Source organism: Pezoporus occidentalis, unplaced genomic scaffold (genome assembly GCF_034315485.1).
Source record: "Pezoporus occidentalis ecotype Australia unplaced genomic scaffold, CSIRO_AGI_Poc_V1 ctg351, whole genome shotgun sequence".
In the NCBI taxonomy this organism is placed as follows: domain Eukaryota; kingdom Metazoa; phylum Chordata; class Aves; order Psittaciformes; family Psittacidae; genus Pezoporus; species Pezoporus occidentalis.
This window is the reverse complement of record NW_026915495.1, coordinates 97,076-114,209: the sequence shown is the minus strand read 5'-3', so window position 1 is coordinate 114,209 and position 17,134 is coordinate 97,076. Positions and strand designations below refer to the sequence as shown.

General features: G+C 49.1%; 1 protein-coding gene across 6 annotated transcripts; it reads left to right on the top strand.

Annotated features, from left to right (window-relative positions):
* The first annotated feature begins 1,360 nt into the window (after positions 1-1,360).
* MKS1 (MKS transition zone complex subunit 1) lies at positions 1,361-12,725 on the top strand. Of its 6 annotated transcripts, none has more exons than XR_009966994.1 (18): positions 1,361-1,465; positions 1,541-1,796; positions 2,109-2,264; positions 2,679-2,776; positions 2,973-3,101; positions 3,419-3,523; positions 3,963-4,071; positions 5,373-5,429; positions 6,294-6,336; positions 6,853-6,915; positions 7,723-7,793; positions 8,664-8,733; positions 9,875-9,982; positions 10,538-10,671; positions 11,393-11,475; positions 11,553-11,650; positions 12,112-12,389; positions 12,478-12,725. XR_009966994.1 is itself a non-coding variant. In XM_062630443.1 (18 exons), exons 1-18 carry the CDS (start codon positions 1,368-1,370, stop codon positions 12,216-12,218), a joined length of 1,713 nt encoding a protein of 570 aa, XP_062486427.1. In that variant the 5' UTR covers positions 1,361-1,367; the 3' UTR covers positions 12,219-12,725. The 6 variants fall into 6 exon arrangements, 3 of the variants coding, with proteins under 3 accessions (XP_062486427.1, XP_062486429.1, XP_062486426.1); XM_062630443.1 differs by having other exon boundaries at positions 1,541-1,644; positions 1,717-1,796; positions 12,112-12,725; XR_009966996.1 differs by lacking the exons at positions 10,538-10,671; positions 12,478-12,725 and having other exon boundaries at positions 1,541-1,644; positions 1,717-1,796; positions 12,112-12,155.
* Positions 12,726-17,134: the final 4,409 nt, after the last annotated feature.

Sequence of the window (17,134 nt, the reverse complement as noted above, 5' to 3'; positions counted from 1 at the left end):
CTGTCCAGGACCATGACCAGTTGGCTTTGGAATATCTCCATGGGTGGAGACCCCACAACCTCCCTGGGCAATCCATGCCAGTGCTCGGTCACCCTCACAGGAAAATCTGCTTCCACATGCTGAGGGAACCTCCTGTGTTTCAACTGTGCCCGTTGCCTCTGGTCCTGCACTGGGGACCACTGGAAAGAGCTCCATTCTCTTCGCATGCCTCTTTTGGGTATTGATACAACCAGTCAGGCCCCCCTGTGCCTTCTCCATGCTGAGCAGTCCCAGTGCTCTCAGCCTTTCCTTATAGGACAGATGCTCCAGTCCCTTCATCTTCATAACCCTTTGATGGACTCACTCTCTCTAGTACGTCTTGTCTGTCTTGTACTGTGGAGCCCAGAACTGGTTGGTGGTCACCAGTGCTGAGTGCAGAGGAATGATCGCCTCCCTTCGCCTGCTGGCAATGCTCCTCTTAATGCAGCCCATGATGTCGGTAGTCTTCTTTGCTGCAAGGGCACATGGTTGGTTCAAGTTCACCTTGGTGTCCACCCGGTTGCTGCACAGCAGATACTGGTGCCTGGGGCTGTTCCTCCCCAGGGGCAGGACTTTGCAGTTTTCCTTTTGGAACTTCCTGATGTGCCTGGCAACCCATTTCTCCATCCTGTCCAGGTCCCTTATTGATGCCTCTCACCTGTGCTCCTCTCTTTTGGTAGCTGCTCCCATTTGTATCCACTCAAGCTGCGGGTCAGTGACATTTTCTCACTCTAACTGGGACTATTGAAGTCAACAAACTGCTGCAATACAGTGTGTGTGCGACAGCCCGATCCTTACTGTCGTGTCAAATTTGACATAAGCAGTATGGGCTGTTCAAGCTCTGATTGTGCAAAAACCCTGATGAGAATGTACCGCATAATCACACCTTTTCTTTCTGTCTCAGATGCCAGAGGTGTGCCACATTTGTCTAATAACATAGGTCCCGTTACCACTTACTGATACTACAGTTTAGAGCTGAACAGTGCTGTTATGATGTTGTACTTGCCCAGGAGGTACAGATGCAGATGTTTCTGTGTGACTGTTGTACAGCTCTGTCAGCTCCCTGCCTTTCTGTCAGAAACGGCTTTTCCCGTCTTTGGGATCTCCAGTGGTGGCAGCTGATGCTCGGACCTGGGCATGCCTCGCGATGCCGCCCGGGGAATGCCCACCGTACCGACTGAGATCTGACCCGCAGGGTTTGTACCGCGGCTCTCGCGTGCCGGGTTAAGGCTGCCCCAGCACCCACCGTCAGCCCGCCTCCCGCAGCGTTCCAACGGGAACGGACCGGAACGGCCCCGGGGGAGCGGCGGGGAGGCCGTTCCTCCGGACCGCAGGGGGGCGCCCTCTCCATGGCGAGGCGGCGGCCCCGGGCCATGGCGGCGGTGCCGAGCGGCGCGGGCGGGGCCGTGTATCGGTCCCGCGACCCCGTGCGCAACCTGCGCCTCCGGTGAGCGGCCGTTCCCGGCCCCACGCCGGCCCCGGGCCCGCATCGGTCTCCGCCACGCTCCCTCCTTCCCCGCAGGGTCCGCCTCTGGCGGGGCACCGCGTCCGGGCCCTTCCTGCCGCAGGCCCCGCCGCCGCTCGCCGGCCCCGCGCTCCCGGGCCTGGCCGACCGCGCCGCGACCGGTACGTGGGGCCCGAGCAGGGGACGGGGAGGAAGGGGGAGCGGGCGGGCGGTAACCGAGCCGTGTTCCGCAGGTGCCCGGCGGCCCCCGCAGGAGGAGGAGGAGGAGGAGGAGGAGGCCGAGGTGCGGTGGCAGGAGAAGCTCTTCAGCCAGGTGGGCCTGCGGCTGACGCGGGCGGTGCTCCTGTGATGGCCCCGCGGGGTCCTGCTGCGGGGGGGTCCTGTTGCGGGGGGTCCTGTGCTGCGGGGGGGTCCTGCTGCGGGGGGGTCCTGCTGCGGGGTGACCCGCGATGCCCAAGCGCTCCAGGCGGGCATCCGGACAATACCGGAGCCGGTCCTCGGGCTGCCTGCCGGTATTCCCAAAGGATCTTGTGCAGTGGGTTTGGGAATCTCGGCTGGAAAGTGTGGCTGTGCTGTGCTGTGCTGCTGAAGGGCAGCGTTGGTGCTCAGCCTGCTGTGCTCTCAGTTTGAGGTGGATCTGTACCAGGATGAGTCTGCCTGCCAGACACCCCTGGACCGGCAGTACTGGGAGGAGATCCTCAAACTGGAGAGGGCCGGAGGCCGGAAAAACTGTCGCATCTTCACCTACACGGATCACGACCGGTTCACCAACCTGGAGGAGGTACCGGTCTGAGTTACACATAATTTATACAGCAGGGTCTGTCAGAATCACTGGACCTGCCACAGAGGGAACATTTGTCAGGTCTTGGCCATGCAGCAGCAAGCCAGATTTCCCGTATGCAGGAGAGCATACTGCTTCTGCAGAGCAGCTTCACATAGTGCCTCAGACCTGGGATGAGATCTTCCTGTTTCAGAATGATAGTCCCTCAGCTTGGAGGGACTTGGCTTCGTAACATTGCTTTGTAGGTAACTTGCTGGGTGGAGTTAAGCTGTAGTTTACTATAAAAACAGCAAATAAAATCTTCTAGCAGTTTGTCTTGGCATGTGGGTGTGCTGTTCTCTCCTCCAGAAGGGAAGCTGTGGGAAGGATGGCCTGTTACAATGAAGCTACTGCCCATCTGTTTCTCTCCTCCAGCACTGCCAGAAGGTAACCGACTCAGAACATGAGGTGCCATCCTATCTGGCAGAGAGGATGGCCAATGTGAGGAGGAGAAGACAAGACTGCAGGCCAATGTGAGTCCAAACAGGGGCTCGGAGCTTGCTAATGCAGGTTTCCTGGAGCTGGTGCCCCATCTACAGAGCAGCCTGGTCTTTGAAAGTTGACCTGTGTCAAACTTGGAATCCAGCAGTTCCTTGTTATGGGGGAGTGGTCCTGCTTGTGCCAGGTTGCTGAAGTGAGCTGTGACTGGTGCTCTTCTGTTGTTGACAGAGAAGCAAGTTCTCTGAAGTCGAAAATCATCACCTGGGAACCCTCAGATGAATTTATAAGGAACAATCATGTGATTAACACTCCTGTCCAGACCATGTACATCATGGGGGACTTGGGACCTTATGGGAAGTAAGTAAAATCCTGAAGTGACCTTAATTCCCCAGAAGAAAAACTTGTCTTCCCTCCTTACTCAAATCCTTGTTTCTTTCATTAGTTAAGGGGAGAGAATTTGAAGAGTTTGGTAACTCTGACTGCTATGTCTTTCTGCCTCTTCCCTCATTTGGGAGGTAACTGAGTGTATCCCTCCAAAAGGCTTTTTAAGCTAATATAGGAAAGTATGGGTGTGTTTGTTTTTTTCTGTACCCCCATGGGCCTTTACCAGCTTGCTGTTCCAGAGCAAGAGAGTAGACTCTCTTTAGACTGTGTTTCCTGATGTCTTCCATTAGGCTTGGTCGCAGGGAGTATGAACATGTTCTTTGCACAATCAAGGTGGACGACAATGGAGTGATCACAGTGAAGCCGGACTTTACTGGCACCAAAGGAGCCTACCAGTGAGTGGGGCAGGGCTGGTACCTCCATGGGCTGATAGAGAGGGCTGAAATGGCTGTTTCCTGGTCCTGCTTCAGGCAATAGATCAGCACTTAAATTGAGGGATGTTTTTAAACTTTATTCTGTGTTATTTAACTTTATTATTAACTTATTCTAAGACAAGATTATTCTGTACTAGTGCTTGGCGTCACTGCATGTGGGATATGTGGGTCTTTGGTGCCAGTCCCTAGGGATGGAGTTTATGCATATGCTGGACACAGGCAAGTCTCCCTTTTTGAGTCATTGATGCTAGCAGGCACTTGGGAATGAGGAGAGGACCATTAGTGCCCTTGGTTGCTGCACGGGCCTGGTGGAGGGAGGACTGCTGGCACAGTTGATGCTGTTGCAGCCTATTCTCTGCTTAATGGGGGAATTTTGCCCATGTGTTTTGGGGCTCTGCAGGATTGAGGTGGATGGAGAGAAGCGGGAGGTGTGGAAATACACCATTGAAAATGCATCTGTCCAAATGCAGCCAGAGGAGGAGGAACGTGAGCAGAGTGTGTTCAGAGACGTAAGGACCAGCCTCCACTGATCGTACTGACTAGTTCTCCTGATTTGACAACGGGAGATGTAATTGTGCTGTGACCCTTATAGAGGTGTAGTTGTGCTGTAGACACCTAAAGGTGACAAAACGAATATCACCCACAGACAGCCCCAGCAACTTGAAAACTCCAGCAAATATTCCAACTGCTTCATTCCTTACTGTATGTAGAGGCCTTGCCTGATATTAGTTGTGTTGGCCTCTGCAGTGATGCAGTGAGAAGTGATGCAGAAAACCACCTGAATTCGTGCCTTTCTCCTGTCAGCTGCCAGTGGTTTTCCTTTGCTTTTGAGCAGCTGGCAGACACTTTCCTCAGTCTCCTTCTCTCTTCCTATATACTCATTGAATGATTTCTTGTTATCTGGAATGTCCCCGGATATTTGGATCTCATGTACTGATCTTTCTGAATTGCCTTTTTGGCTGTGGCAGTTCATAAGGGTACTTAGAATCATCGAATAGTTAGGTTTGGAAAAGACCTAACTTTTGCTTCAAGCCCCCTGCCATGGGCAGGGACACCACACATTAGACCATTGTCACGCAAGGCTCTGTCCACCCTGGCCTTGAACACTGCCAGGGATGGAGCATTCACAGCTTCCATGGGCAACCCATTCCAGTGCCTCACCACCCTCACAGTAAAGAACTTCCTCCTTATATCCAACCTGAACTTCCCCTGTTTCAGTTTGAACCCATCACCCCTTGTCCCATCCCTGTAGTCCCCAGTGAAGAGTCCCTCCCTACCATCCTTGTAGCCCCCTTCAGACACTGGAAGCTGCTCTGATGTCTCCACGCAGCCTTCTCTTCTCCAGGCTGAACAGCCCCAACTTTCTCAGCCTGTCTTCATACGGGAGGTGCTCCAGCCCCTCCTCTGGATGTGCTCCAACAGCTCCGTGTCCTTCTTAAGTCGAGGACTCCAGAACTGCACACAGTGCTGCAAGTGGGGTCTCACGAGAGCAGAGTAGAGGGGCAGGATCACCTCCTTTGACTGCTGGTCACGCTGCTTTTGATGTAGCTCAGCACATGGATGGCTTCTTTTTCCCTTAGAGTGAGCTTTGGTGAAGTGTTCTCTGAAGCTGAAGTTCCCGGCAGTGTTAGCAGTTTCCTGTCTATTCTCGTAGATTCCTATTTCCCTACTTCTGCTATAACAGTTAAACCCCCTGTGTTCTAAGCCTGTTGACAACTTAGATTGGGGTTAAGTTACATCCATTACAAACTTTGCAATAGGTAAAAATGTAATCAGACACTTTTCTAATGCGTTTGTTCTGTGGTTGCAGCTGTACAGGCGGTACAAGGAATACCTCAGTGGTCTTGTAGGTTCAGAGTTTGAAATGGTGAGTACCTGAAGCCCTGATGCCTTTGCAGACTCTTGACCTGGTTAGCATGGCTGCTGTTTGTACCACAGTCTCCAAAGACTGTTTCATTCTAGGGTGTTGGCAGCCTTTACCTTGCAGTAAAGGTCAAAAGGGATGGGTTACAATGGATGTGAGCCCTGCAGAGATCCAGCCTGTGTGTGTCAGGCCAGCAGCAGCACGTGCTGAGCACTGCAGTCTCTGTGAGACCACATGCTTGTGTGAAGGCCTTTGACTGTAACACTTCAAGAGGAAAAGATGTATATCTCTTGGGGTAGTGATTAACTTCTTGAATGTCAAACATGTCCTCGTGCCACTTTGTTCAAGTGAACAGCCCTTCCCACTCCCAAACTCTTTTAGTTTCCCTTCTCACTGAATTACCCAGACTACAGTCTTTTTTTTTTTTTTTTCCCTCAAATCTTGTTTGTCAAAATGTGAAAGTTCTACTTTCTTGTACTTCAGTAGAGTGTCTCAGCTTGTCCTATGCCTTCTCCTGCTTCCCCCACTTTGGGCAAGTGCAGGAACACCTCAGGAGAAACAGGACTATGATTTCTGCAGGTGGCTTCTCAGTACATTTTATATCCGTTTTGAAGTCTGTAAGAGACTGATTTACAGAACAGTAAACTCCTGCAGCCAAGGAATTTGGTCTCTCTAAAGAGCCTCTCTCCAGAGGTACTGTTCACTTCTGGAAAGTGATATGAGAAGCCATGACTCCTGCCTGGGCAGCAGTCTGGATCATTCATGTACAAACATCTGTGACATACCTGTATGAGGACCTGCTGGGAGGGGATTGTTTGAGGTTCCACCAGTGGTCACTGAGCATTTTGTCTTGTTTGTCTGCTACAGACCCTTCCTGGTACACTGCGGCTGTTTGTGAATGGAGAAATAGGTGAGTCCTTATTCTGAACTGTAACTACAGGGCCAGATGTGGATCTGCTGGGATGGCTGAGGCTTTGAAGGGTCCAAGGATTCTTGGATCACAGGCTGGTCCAGAGAAGGTGATTCTAGCCCTAGAATCCTTTACTTCTCCTTCTCTCCTGTTTTTGCAGACTAAGGCCATGAGTGGCATTTCCAGATTGGAGGTTACAAATACTGCAGCTGTTCTAGGAAGACAAACAGATCTGAAAAAAGAGAGCAAATTGGGATGTTAATAGGGATCATAGCAAAGAAAGCAATTAAGTATGTGACGTGCCTAATCTGATTAGTGATATGAGGACAGGACTAGTGTAGAGAAGTCTTCTCTGAGGGTCATATTTTGTTACTTTGAAGGCCCTGGCTTTGCCCAGCTTCCAGCAGTAACTAAGGAAACCTGAGGTTATTGGTGCTGGCTCTCCCAAAAGTCCGCTGTGAATTCTGGAGGAGTTTGTGTGCAAGTGAGCAGCTGACATTCATTCTCTCTTCTCAGTTTCAGCTCAAGGCTATGAGTATGACAACCTCTATGTTCATTTCTTTGTGGAGCTGCCAAATCGTAAGTGTTTGCATTTCCAGCCATATCACAGCAGTTTAAGGAATGAAATGTGCTTCCGCTGGTCCCTCTGATCAGCTCTGCTAAAAGTCAGTAAAAGTTAATGTTTGGGCTGGGATCTAGTCAGAGGTCTTCAGAGCTAAAATTGCATAACTTAAAAACTTTGGACTAAATTCATGTTTGGGAGAAAGTAGCATCTTCCTTTCTCATCTCTTCCAAATTAGGCTGGGACATAGAGGTCCACTGGCTTCTCAACCAGTGGTGATGGTGTCCAGCAGCCTGCCCAAAGTTCATTCCTTATCCTGCAGAGAATAGTCTTACTATTTTCTCCATCTCAGCGGTGACCTCGTTTGATTTCAGTGCTTGCCGTCATGTTCCATGTTTTGTGCTGACACACAAAATTGACTGATAAATAAGAATTTTGACTTACAAATAAAGCTTCAGCACTAACAGGCACATCCTGCTGCATGTTTAATTTCCCTGAAGCTATGGCTCTGGCTTCCCTCTCTGTTTATACCCTGTCATTTGTCCAGAGAGGTACTACTTTTGCTACTCAGTGCATTTAGAGAAGCTTGTACTTTTTTCTTAAGAAAGGGTTGGTGCTTTTCATCAGCTGTTCCAGGAGGCTGTGGGGAGCAGCCGTTGCCTGGAACAGGACAGGGCAGGACACAGCAAGGGGATGTTCAGTGTGGGCAATGTTATCTGTTAGCCCAGTCATCTGGGGCTGACATTCTCCTTTGAGCTGCTCTGGTTTGTGAGTCCTCCCTGTCACCCAAATTGTTCACTGCTGTGCTCATGTTCTCCTCCCAGAGTGGTCGAGCCCAGCGTCCCAGCAGCTATCGGGAGTGACGCAGACCTGTGCCACCAAGGCATTGGGCTGGGTAAGGACACTTTCAGACGTGCAGAGCAGTTTGAACAGGCATTCTTTGAAGTGGAACAGGTGTAACAAGTTACAAATATATTTAGCAAAGGTCTTGACTTGAGAACTCCTTTCAAGGGCCAAGCATGTTTGGGATTCTCCTCATTCTAGTTCTATTTGCCATTTTTTATAGTGCCACTGGTTCCAAATAAAACTAGATCAAATGAAACTGCTTCAGAGCAGTTTCTGGAACCTCACTTTTTTCTTCCTTCTAGCTGATCGATTGCCTTTGGAGCTTTGATTTTTGTGCTTCAGATTTGGAGTTTTGATTTTGTGTCTCAAATGTTCAGTTAACAAAGCATTGTTTTGGCTGGCCTGGGGCAGGAATGCACAAAGTCAAAACTGATTTCTCAAAATGAACCCCTCCTTCTGTGTGGGAAGTTACTTCCATTGCTGTCTCCAGCTCTTCTCTTAGAATATTTGAATTTTATCAACTTCTAAACTGCTTTTATGTGAGCTAGTTTGCATATTACAAAAAATAATTACTGTACCACATTTCTATCGTACATTGTTTGAAGTATTTTGCTTGGCTCATGGAAAGATTGTGGCACTGTAGTACTTCCACAGTTGGCTGAATTGTCATTTGTGGGTGCTACTCTTTCCTCTTTTTCATTTTTTTTAACAGCCCATTCCATCCTCGTGGCACTCAGGAGTGTACTCAGTAGGTGCACTGTGCAATCAGGTGTTTGTTAGTGTGATGTAACTGATACTGTTTGGACATCATTACCTGTTTTATACCAGTAGTTTTTTTCTCTCTTCTCTCTGTGCGCCCTGCAGTGCTGGTGGTGAATTCTCTTGTCCAGGCACTTGATCTGTTTTATTTCCTCTCTAGGAGAATGTGGCATACTTCAGCTACCCCTTCACTTTGGAGATGTTTTTCACCCAAGGAGCTGAATCAGAAGGTGGGTTTTTCGGTTTTGCTCACTTCCACACGAATTTCCTCATTGCTCTGACACGTAAAACTGAAATCTTTGGATGCAGTGTAGACCTGGTGCTGTCTGGCACTTTGGTGGCCCCTCACCAAGATGAAAGGACAGATTTAAATAGAGGGAGTTGTTGATTTTCCGCAATTGTTTACCCTGTCACCACACAGCCTCTGGACACATACTGTATTTGCCCTGCCCAGCAGTGCATTAGCATTTGTATGTATGCATTGATGTTACTCTGCTTCTAGGCTGTAGTCAGCTATGTCCAGTTGAAAAACATCTTGGATCCCTTTTCTGTTTCAGGATACCTGGCATGCTGGGCAGTGTTGCCATGCCCCACATACTGCACAGAGCCCTGGCAGAAAAAACAGGCAGATTTTTTGTGCACGACTGAAGCTCTGTGCTAAGTCTTACATTTGTAGACACACTCAGTGACCTGTGTAATCTTTGTGTAGTTTATGTCACTCTGAAACTTCCAGCTCTGTTAAGCTGGGCTTTGCTGCCTGTTCCTGCTGCTTCACTGCGCAGCTGCTGCTTCCTCACCAACCCCAGTTGCTCTTTGGATTGCAATTGCTAGGGGCAGCTGTATGGCATGCCTTGCCACTTGAATCCAGCGCACATGTTGGATTTGTGTCTTCAAGCAGCACTAATGAATTTTCAGCCTAGTTATTCTATGAGTTGTTTCACTGTGGAAAAAACAAATGCTTGGAGACCCATAGGAGAATCCAACATACTAATCCCCTGATAACGGTGGGAAGGGTCAGAGATAAAGTTTTCTCTGTTTGGCATCAGATCAGTTACAAATTTTGTCTTGTCTGCTCAAAGATAACCGAGGAACCAGCTTGGACTTGCTGTCAGAGCAAAGGATGTTCCCAAATTTGGAACATAAGTAATTCTGTTTTCATCTGCTGTTGTAGTTTAAATGCCAAAAGCAGGACATCCTCAAGCCTGAGGGTTCAACTTTTCTGGGGGAAAATAATGACCAACACGTCTCAGCTAGTGGTTGTAGAAGAAATAAGGATGTCCTGGTGGTGGAGTTGGGCATTTAGTCTTTTGTCTTTTTTTCTCTATGATAGTTTTCCCTCACAAAGCTGTGATCTGCTTCCCTGCCTTGCAGAGAGTCTCCCTCAGTGGCCTGTTCTCTACTTTGAGGTCCTGTCCCTGGATTTCTGGCAGAGATACCGTGTGGAAGGGTATGGTTCTTTGGTGCTGCCAGCATTTCCAGGTAAAACATACTTGGGCAGAATGAATCTAGAAGAGGGGCAGAATGAGGGCAGAAGAGTGGCTCTCTTGGGGATGGATTCAGCTGGTCCTGGGGAGGCTTTGCAAGGTATAGTTAGCTGTCTGTGGGGCAGCAAAGAAGGATTTGTTGCATCCTGCACCATTCTGCCTTGTGGAGACACATCAAGTGTTGCTGTTTTTGCTACTTTGGTGGTTCTGTCACCAAACCTTTTGTGATGAAGCTCCTGGGTGGTGCTGCATATCCATCTTTACCACAGCAGTAGAACTCTCTGTCCCATATGGAGTCTGAAGGTTGCAACTGGTCTGACACCCATGTGTAGTACGGAGATGCTCTTCATGGGCAGGCGGTTCTTTCCACGCTGACTGTGTGACTGATGGGGCTGACTCATTGGGAAAATGTTCTAGAGATACGGTGGTGTTTCTATTTTCAGCCTCCTGTGGTTTGAGTCAGCAGGTATCCATCTACCATGGTGCCCTTAGTGACTCTGTGTAGGCTGCTGGTCATAGCTGCTAAGGCTGTCCTGTTGTCCTGGGTCAGGTGTCCATAACTTCACCATCCCTACCTGGCGCCCTGTGGAGCTGGGAACAGTTGCTGAGCTGAGGAGATTTTTCATTGGAGGATCTCCTGAGCTGGAGGATATAACCTACGTCAGGACACCGTCAACCTTCAAGGTGGGCTCAGTTGCCAGGGCATTGCTCTGGCTTGGAGATGATAGGTTATGCTCTCGGCTTCAAGTGTCTGTGGCTGTCCAGACAGCCTAGATTGGGTTTGAACAAGGATGAGGTGGTGGCCCAGTCCTTCTGAGTAAAGAAATGTCTCCTTTGTGGGACTTGTGGCCATGAACAGAGGATTGGGCAAATGCTGAGGCAGAGCCTTCTGCCTCCTGAGGTGTGTACAGCTTAGAGAAGTGGGTGAACATGGACCAAAGCCTTGACTTACCCTGCCTGTGCTGGCCCTGTCTGAAAAGTGTCTTGTCAGGTCAGCATTTGTTACCAGCTATAGACTTCTTCCTGTGTTTTGGTAAGGAATCTGAGCTGTATTGTGCCTGGAAGAGTTTCCTGAAGCAAGCCACTGATGGGTGTACGGCAGGCAGAGATCTCATGTTCTTAAGAAAGCTGCAGAAGTGCTTGCTGGTGTAATGAGCAAGTTGGCCTTGGCAGCTTTGTGTGGGAACAAACCCTGGTGCAGTTGTTGAAACCTTCCTCCACTACACTTGTGTTTAGGACCTGCCCCAGCACAGCCCTTCTTTCTAGCCTCCCTCTCCATGTGCAGCAGGGAAAGGGGAGACTGTCCCCACAGGAGTGCATGCTGCTGGTGGGCAGTGCTCCTGGGCTCAGCCTGCTGCAGCAGGCTGCAGGCTGCAGTTTCTCTTAACTTCTGCTGCCTTTGCAGGGAGAGCGTCTGAGCCGCTTTGGTTTTCGCACAGAGACAACCGGGAGCGTCACATTCCGGCTTTACTGCCTGCAGCAGTCTAAGTAAGTGCAGCAGGGTACCAGCTCCATCTTGTGTGCTGTATTTTGGCAGCCCTGACCTAACCTGTACCTCTGTGCAGGGCCTTTCTGGAAACCAGTGCCAAGAGGCAGCGCATGCAGAGTGTTCTGGACCAACTTGGAGGCTTCAGCCAGCAGAGCTCTGTCTACAGTGTTTTGGGTAGGGCTTTCAGTGTCATTCTCCCTGGTGAGCCTTTGGTTCACATTTGTCCCTTTTTTACAGAGAGGGTAGGATGTTTCAGGAGACTCTGTTACTGTGAGGATAATTGGTCCCTGCATCGTGAGCTCTCTGACTCCATAGCAGAAATTAAATCTGAGCTGGAAACTGCAGGAGGCATGAGGGATAACCACTCTGTGAGGACAGAGCCTACGCTGGGCACTGAGCATAGCTTGTGGCACAGATGCAAAGGCTCTGCCTCCGATTCCATTATGCATGGGGCAAAGACAGTGCTAGAAATAAGTGAAGAGGGCTGCCAGGGCCAGGTGCTTTTTGGTAGCACCTAGAAATAGGAAGTGAGGCTCCAGGGACAGGAGAGATGATGTTCACTAGAGAGAGTCACCCTTCCCCTTCCCTGGGACTGTCTGATGCATTCTGGCTTGCTGTTACCTGCTGTGTTATAGAGGCTTTCCAGAGAGCACGACGCCGGATGCAGGAAGCACGTGAGAGCCTTCCTCAGGACCTCATCAGCACCTCTGCCTCCACTGTGCACCAGTCGGAGGAACCTTGATCGACCACCTCTGCTGCAGGGGGGTGTTTAACATCGCTCCAACACAAGCTCCCTTTGTTCAGCAGGAGTCACAGTGCTGGTGCTGGGAAGCTTCTGAAGCCCTTCCTTTGTCATTTTCCCTGGGCGAGGGTAGGAGTCTGTAGCAGATCCTGAATAGCTGCACTTCCACAGGTAGCTATGGAATGAGCTCCGTTTTCTCAAGGCATTTTGTTCTCAGGCCCTAACAATACAGCCAATTGTTCACTTTTCTGCTGAGCAGGCTAAAATAATGACATGGGACCTGTGAAGCCTTGAATGCCTTTTCAGGAATTAAGTAGTAAATGATAAGAATCAAGTCTGCATGATGTGGTATATTTATTTTTCTTCTTCAAGAAGAGAAGGTGTTGAAGGTCAGGGTGTAAATGCTGCTTGAGAGTTATTGAAATGAGGAGAGAACTTCAGAAGTTCTGATAATTGTTGTCAGTATTTGTAGCTATAAGTCAGTCAATAGTAAAATGAGTATGTCCACTTGTGCCTTAAGATTGATTCATTCCTCTAGAGAGCTTTCTGACACATGTAATATATGAAATCAAACTAAAGGAATTATGTTTGGCAGATGGAGAACTGCCACAGAGGCTTACATTCAGTGGTTCCTTGTATGTGCACGTTTCTGACTCTGCAGTGAGGATCAGGAGGATTCTTTCTGTTCAAAAATCCAGCGGAAAACATGCATTCCCATTAGTTCCCAGTAGAACTCTGGCTGGGTTGGACGGGTTGCAGATAAGAGCAGATTCGAACATTTGCACAGCAGCTGAACTTTGAACTGTTGGCGCTGTTCATTTGAGTTGTGGTTCATTGTTCCATCTCTGGTTGCAGGATGCTGCACTGCTTCCTGGGAAGCATGTGTGTACCCAGTCTCTACCCACTTTCTTCTTTTCTCAGACTGGTTTCCCCCTGCTGCCATTTTTGTTCCTGTCTCAAGGCTACCTGCAGACTGACAGTGCTGTGTTGATCTGTGCACAAGTCACAATTCCATGTGTTCTCTGCTCCCAACACAAAGGATAGGAAGAAAAATCTCAGGCTGAGACTATGCAGGTCTGAATGTTTCTGTTAAGTTAGAATTCACAGGCAGAATATAGAATAGGAATTGGCCTTCCTCCTTGTGCTCTGCATGTTCTTCCTTTGCAGGGAACATGAAGGTCATGGTTGCAGCTGTGTGCGACTGTTAAAACATTCTCCTGTTCCCTGGTACCCTGTTGTCTTCTGTCTTCCTTGCTCCCTTCTTGCTGTTTTGATCTTGTCCCAGCCTTCACTGGGAAAACCAGACTCCTGGGTTTGTTCCTCCTTGACCTTTGTTGTAAGTTCCACATCTGTCAGCTTGGAGGTCTGGCAATTTCAATTACAACAGGGTTTTTGCACTCACTGCTCGCGTGCTGCCCCTCTGTTTTGATGGCAGAGGCTGCCAGCATGTATTAGATAGCATGGCCTGTTAAGGAGAGCACAGTGTCCTTGGCCTCGAGCTGGATGATGTGTCTTGCGCATGAGTCAGGCCTCCACTTTTGATGTGGTGGTTGTGAAGGCACATGCCCAGTTTGGAGGAGCAGAATTGAGGTGTGTGCTCATGATGGTCTTGAACAGTCACATTTTGCGGAGCTTGACCCACTCAGTGCCTGGGGTGAAGCACTCAGGGAGAGTGCAGCACTTGCTGTCTCTTGTTTTTTGATCCTCATTCATGTCATGGCCCTGTGTGTTTATTGCAGGCTATCTAAGCAATACTTGATTTCCCTCTGGTTGTTTCTGTTGTGCTTATATAGCTTATAAAAATAATTCAGCTTATAATAGCTGAATTGCACATCTCAGAGACCCTTTTCAGGACTGAGTTACAAGGTTAAGAGAATATTCTTTTTATCAATAATGTAACAGAACACCTTTCTGACGGAGATCATGCCAACGGCAGAGCCTCTCACAGAGTGGACTGTACTGTTAGAAGGTCACGTTCCTGACACATGCTTGTTGCTCAGTGCTTTTATGAGGCAGGATTTGGTGTATTGAGTGTATTAGCTGTTAAGGTCACACAGAGATGCAGTAAGGTTTACATCATGGTAGGACTTTTGCCAGTTAAATAGTTAATTTTACACTTAAGAGTGTGAAATCTTACAGGAACTCAGGAGAGCAAAATTTAACCAAACAGGCAATTCTTCCAAAGTAAAGCATTGTTAGCAGATTTTCACCTTCATACTTGCAGCCTCCTTGACCTGACAGAACAAAAGGGTGCTCATAAATGATGTTTTGGAGAAATCCTTCAGCAAATATTGTTTGAATATGCTTTTTCATAAATATAAACAGCAGGTAAATATACATGTATGGAAATGTCACTGATCTTTAAGTCAAAGCTGGTTTTTGGTGCAGGGCTTGTGCTTTGAGCTTGCCAAAGAGCCCAGCCAACTGGAACGGGCTGTGCATCCACCAGGTAATGCACAGGTGAAGTAAGAGATGGCCCATGGGGGCAGCAGAGGCCTGTGACCTCCCTTTCAGCCCTGACAATTTCCCCTGTACAGAGCCTTTGCAGTGAAACTCAATGGGAGAAGGGAGAGGAAGAGACAGTTTTGGGTGCACCAGACCTTGGGACAGGAGAGCACTAGTTGATAGGATGGGAGCCTGGCAGGCTGGGGGATGCCGTGAACTGAGGCTGGATCCTGCAGCCTTAACCCATGGTGTGGTCTGCATGGGGGCAGGAACCAGCTCAGTCCCTAGGGACCTTCTGGGCATCTCATTAAATAAACTGAGGAAACAAAGGGTAATGTTGGCAGAAAGGGTGGCTTGGTGGACAAAAAGGCTGTGGGCAGTTGGCAGGGCTTGTGCCATGTAGATCAGCAGCTATTAGAAGTTCCAGTGTAAATGTAACAACTAGGAAATGGAGAAATGAGTCGTTGAGGTGATGGAGGAGTCGCTTTCCACTGATGAAGGCAGACCAAAGGAATGGTGTTTGCTCTCAGCTAAGGAAGAATTGGGCTATGATAACTTCAGACTACAGCCTTGCCAGCAAACCTCAGCCACTCCTTTGGCTTGGTCCCATCCCAGGGCTTGTGAGGGCCCCAGCCACAGTACTCCTCCCCTTATGGGACTGCCCTGGGGCAGAAGGAGCTGCAGCAGCCATGTGTCCTGCAGAGATTCATTGCTGTGTAGCATATGGGGAGGGAGAGGAGTGCTTCATCTGCACTGTGGGCTTCCAGTGCTTGTTATTAAACAATTACTGGTGCCTGCTTGTTGTCTCAGTGTGTTTTAACCTTAGCCCCTGGGTTGGAGTGTCAGAGGAGAGCTCCCTGCAGGCGCTCTCCTGGCAGTAAAGGACTGGGTTGCTTTGCCTTTCACCCCCAGCTGCCTTTTTATTACGCTTATTGTCTTCTCAGGGTGCAGCCTGTGTTCCTGAAGCTGATGTCAGTATTTCAGTGCAAGGCAGAGTACAACTGACCCGAGCAAAATCACACTCCATTGAATCAGTCAAAGAATAAAGTGTCTGTGGGGCCTTTTTCCTGCACCAGAATGATTGCTTTAGTTTGATTGAATTTTCCTCACTGCTTTGGTTTGCGCAGGTTTTGAAAGTGAACCCTAGTGCTGTGTAGACTGGAGGTGATTCCCTTTCTCATCAGGATTGTTTTCTAGAGTAATACAAAATCAGAAAGAACTGATGGAACCCAGCTTCTCTGTAATTTATTCACAAGTTCTTAAAAAAAATCTGACTTTCAAAACAGTTGCTGCAATGTGTGAGAGAAAAACTTGTCTTGGAGATGTGATTCCAGGTTGTTTCAAGCTTTCCAGATCTGAGAAGGAGAGGACTGGTCCTTTGGGCAGGTGTGAACGGTGGCCTTCCTGCGACTTCACTTGCCCTTGGAAAACCTCAAAAGTCAAGCTGGATACCAAGATCTGGTCCACTGCTTTCCTTCAGGCAACATAAGCTTGACTTAAAGCCCAAGAGATGTTTGTTCAACCTGTTCTTTACATGAAGATGGAGACTACAGATCACCCCTTCCAGATGGGGTTTGGTTTGTTTTTTATATAGCAAATTTTCTTGTACAGAGCAATTGACAGTGGCAGCTTGTGCCTGAGCTGAGCAAAGCCTGTGCTTGGGCTGCTGCTGGAGGCGTGAAGAGGAGGGAGTGTGTGATTCCTGCCAGGTGGTTATTGTTCCTCTGGGGGTTTCCCATCCCACGCTGCCAGTGCCTGTGATATCTTGTTTTCTGCTGCTGGTATCTTTGTGAGCACTGTGGTGCTCTTACGGCTCGAGGTGGTATCGGGAGTCTGAGAGATCAGACAAACTGTAACCCAAATGAGCGGCCACTTCTCTTGCTGCTGGGAACACGGAGCCCAGCTTGCTCTTCAACACTTCACCTGCAATGCCCAGTGTTTCCACTGCAGTTGTGCGTGCAAGGCCTGGATTCCCTCCTTCTTCCCCTTGGTCACCTCTCCTTCTCCAGCCTTTCCCCTCTCCTGTCCCATTTTGATTTTTGATTCTTTTTGTGCATGTCATGGAATCATAGAATCCCAGCCTGGTTTGGGTTGGAAGGGACCTTAAAGCTCATCCAGCCCCAACCCCTGCCACGGGCAGGGACACCTTCCACTGGAGCAGCTTGCTCCAAGCCCGTGTCCAGCCTGGCCTTGAACACTGCCAGGGATGGGGCAGCCACAGCTTCTCTGGGCACCCTGTGCCAGCACCTCAGCACCCTCAAAGGAAGAACTGCCTAAGAGCTCATATAACAGTCTCTGTCAGTTTAAAGCCATTCCCCTTGTCCTGTCCTTTCACACACAGACCTCTGTATATGTATATATCTGTCCCTTTCTGTAGTTTGATCCTGGATGCAGTTTTGGCCCTGCTTTTGCTATGCTACTCACTCCTCTCTTAGCACCCAAAGCCCCGGTGTGCCTCTGCAGCTTTTCAC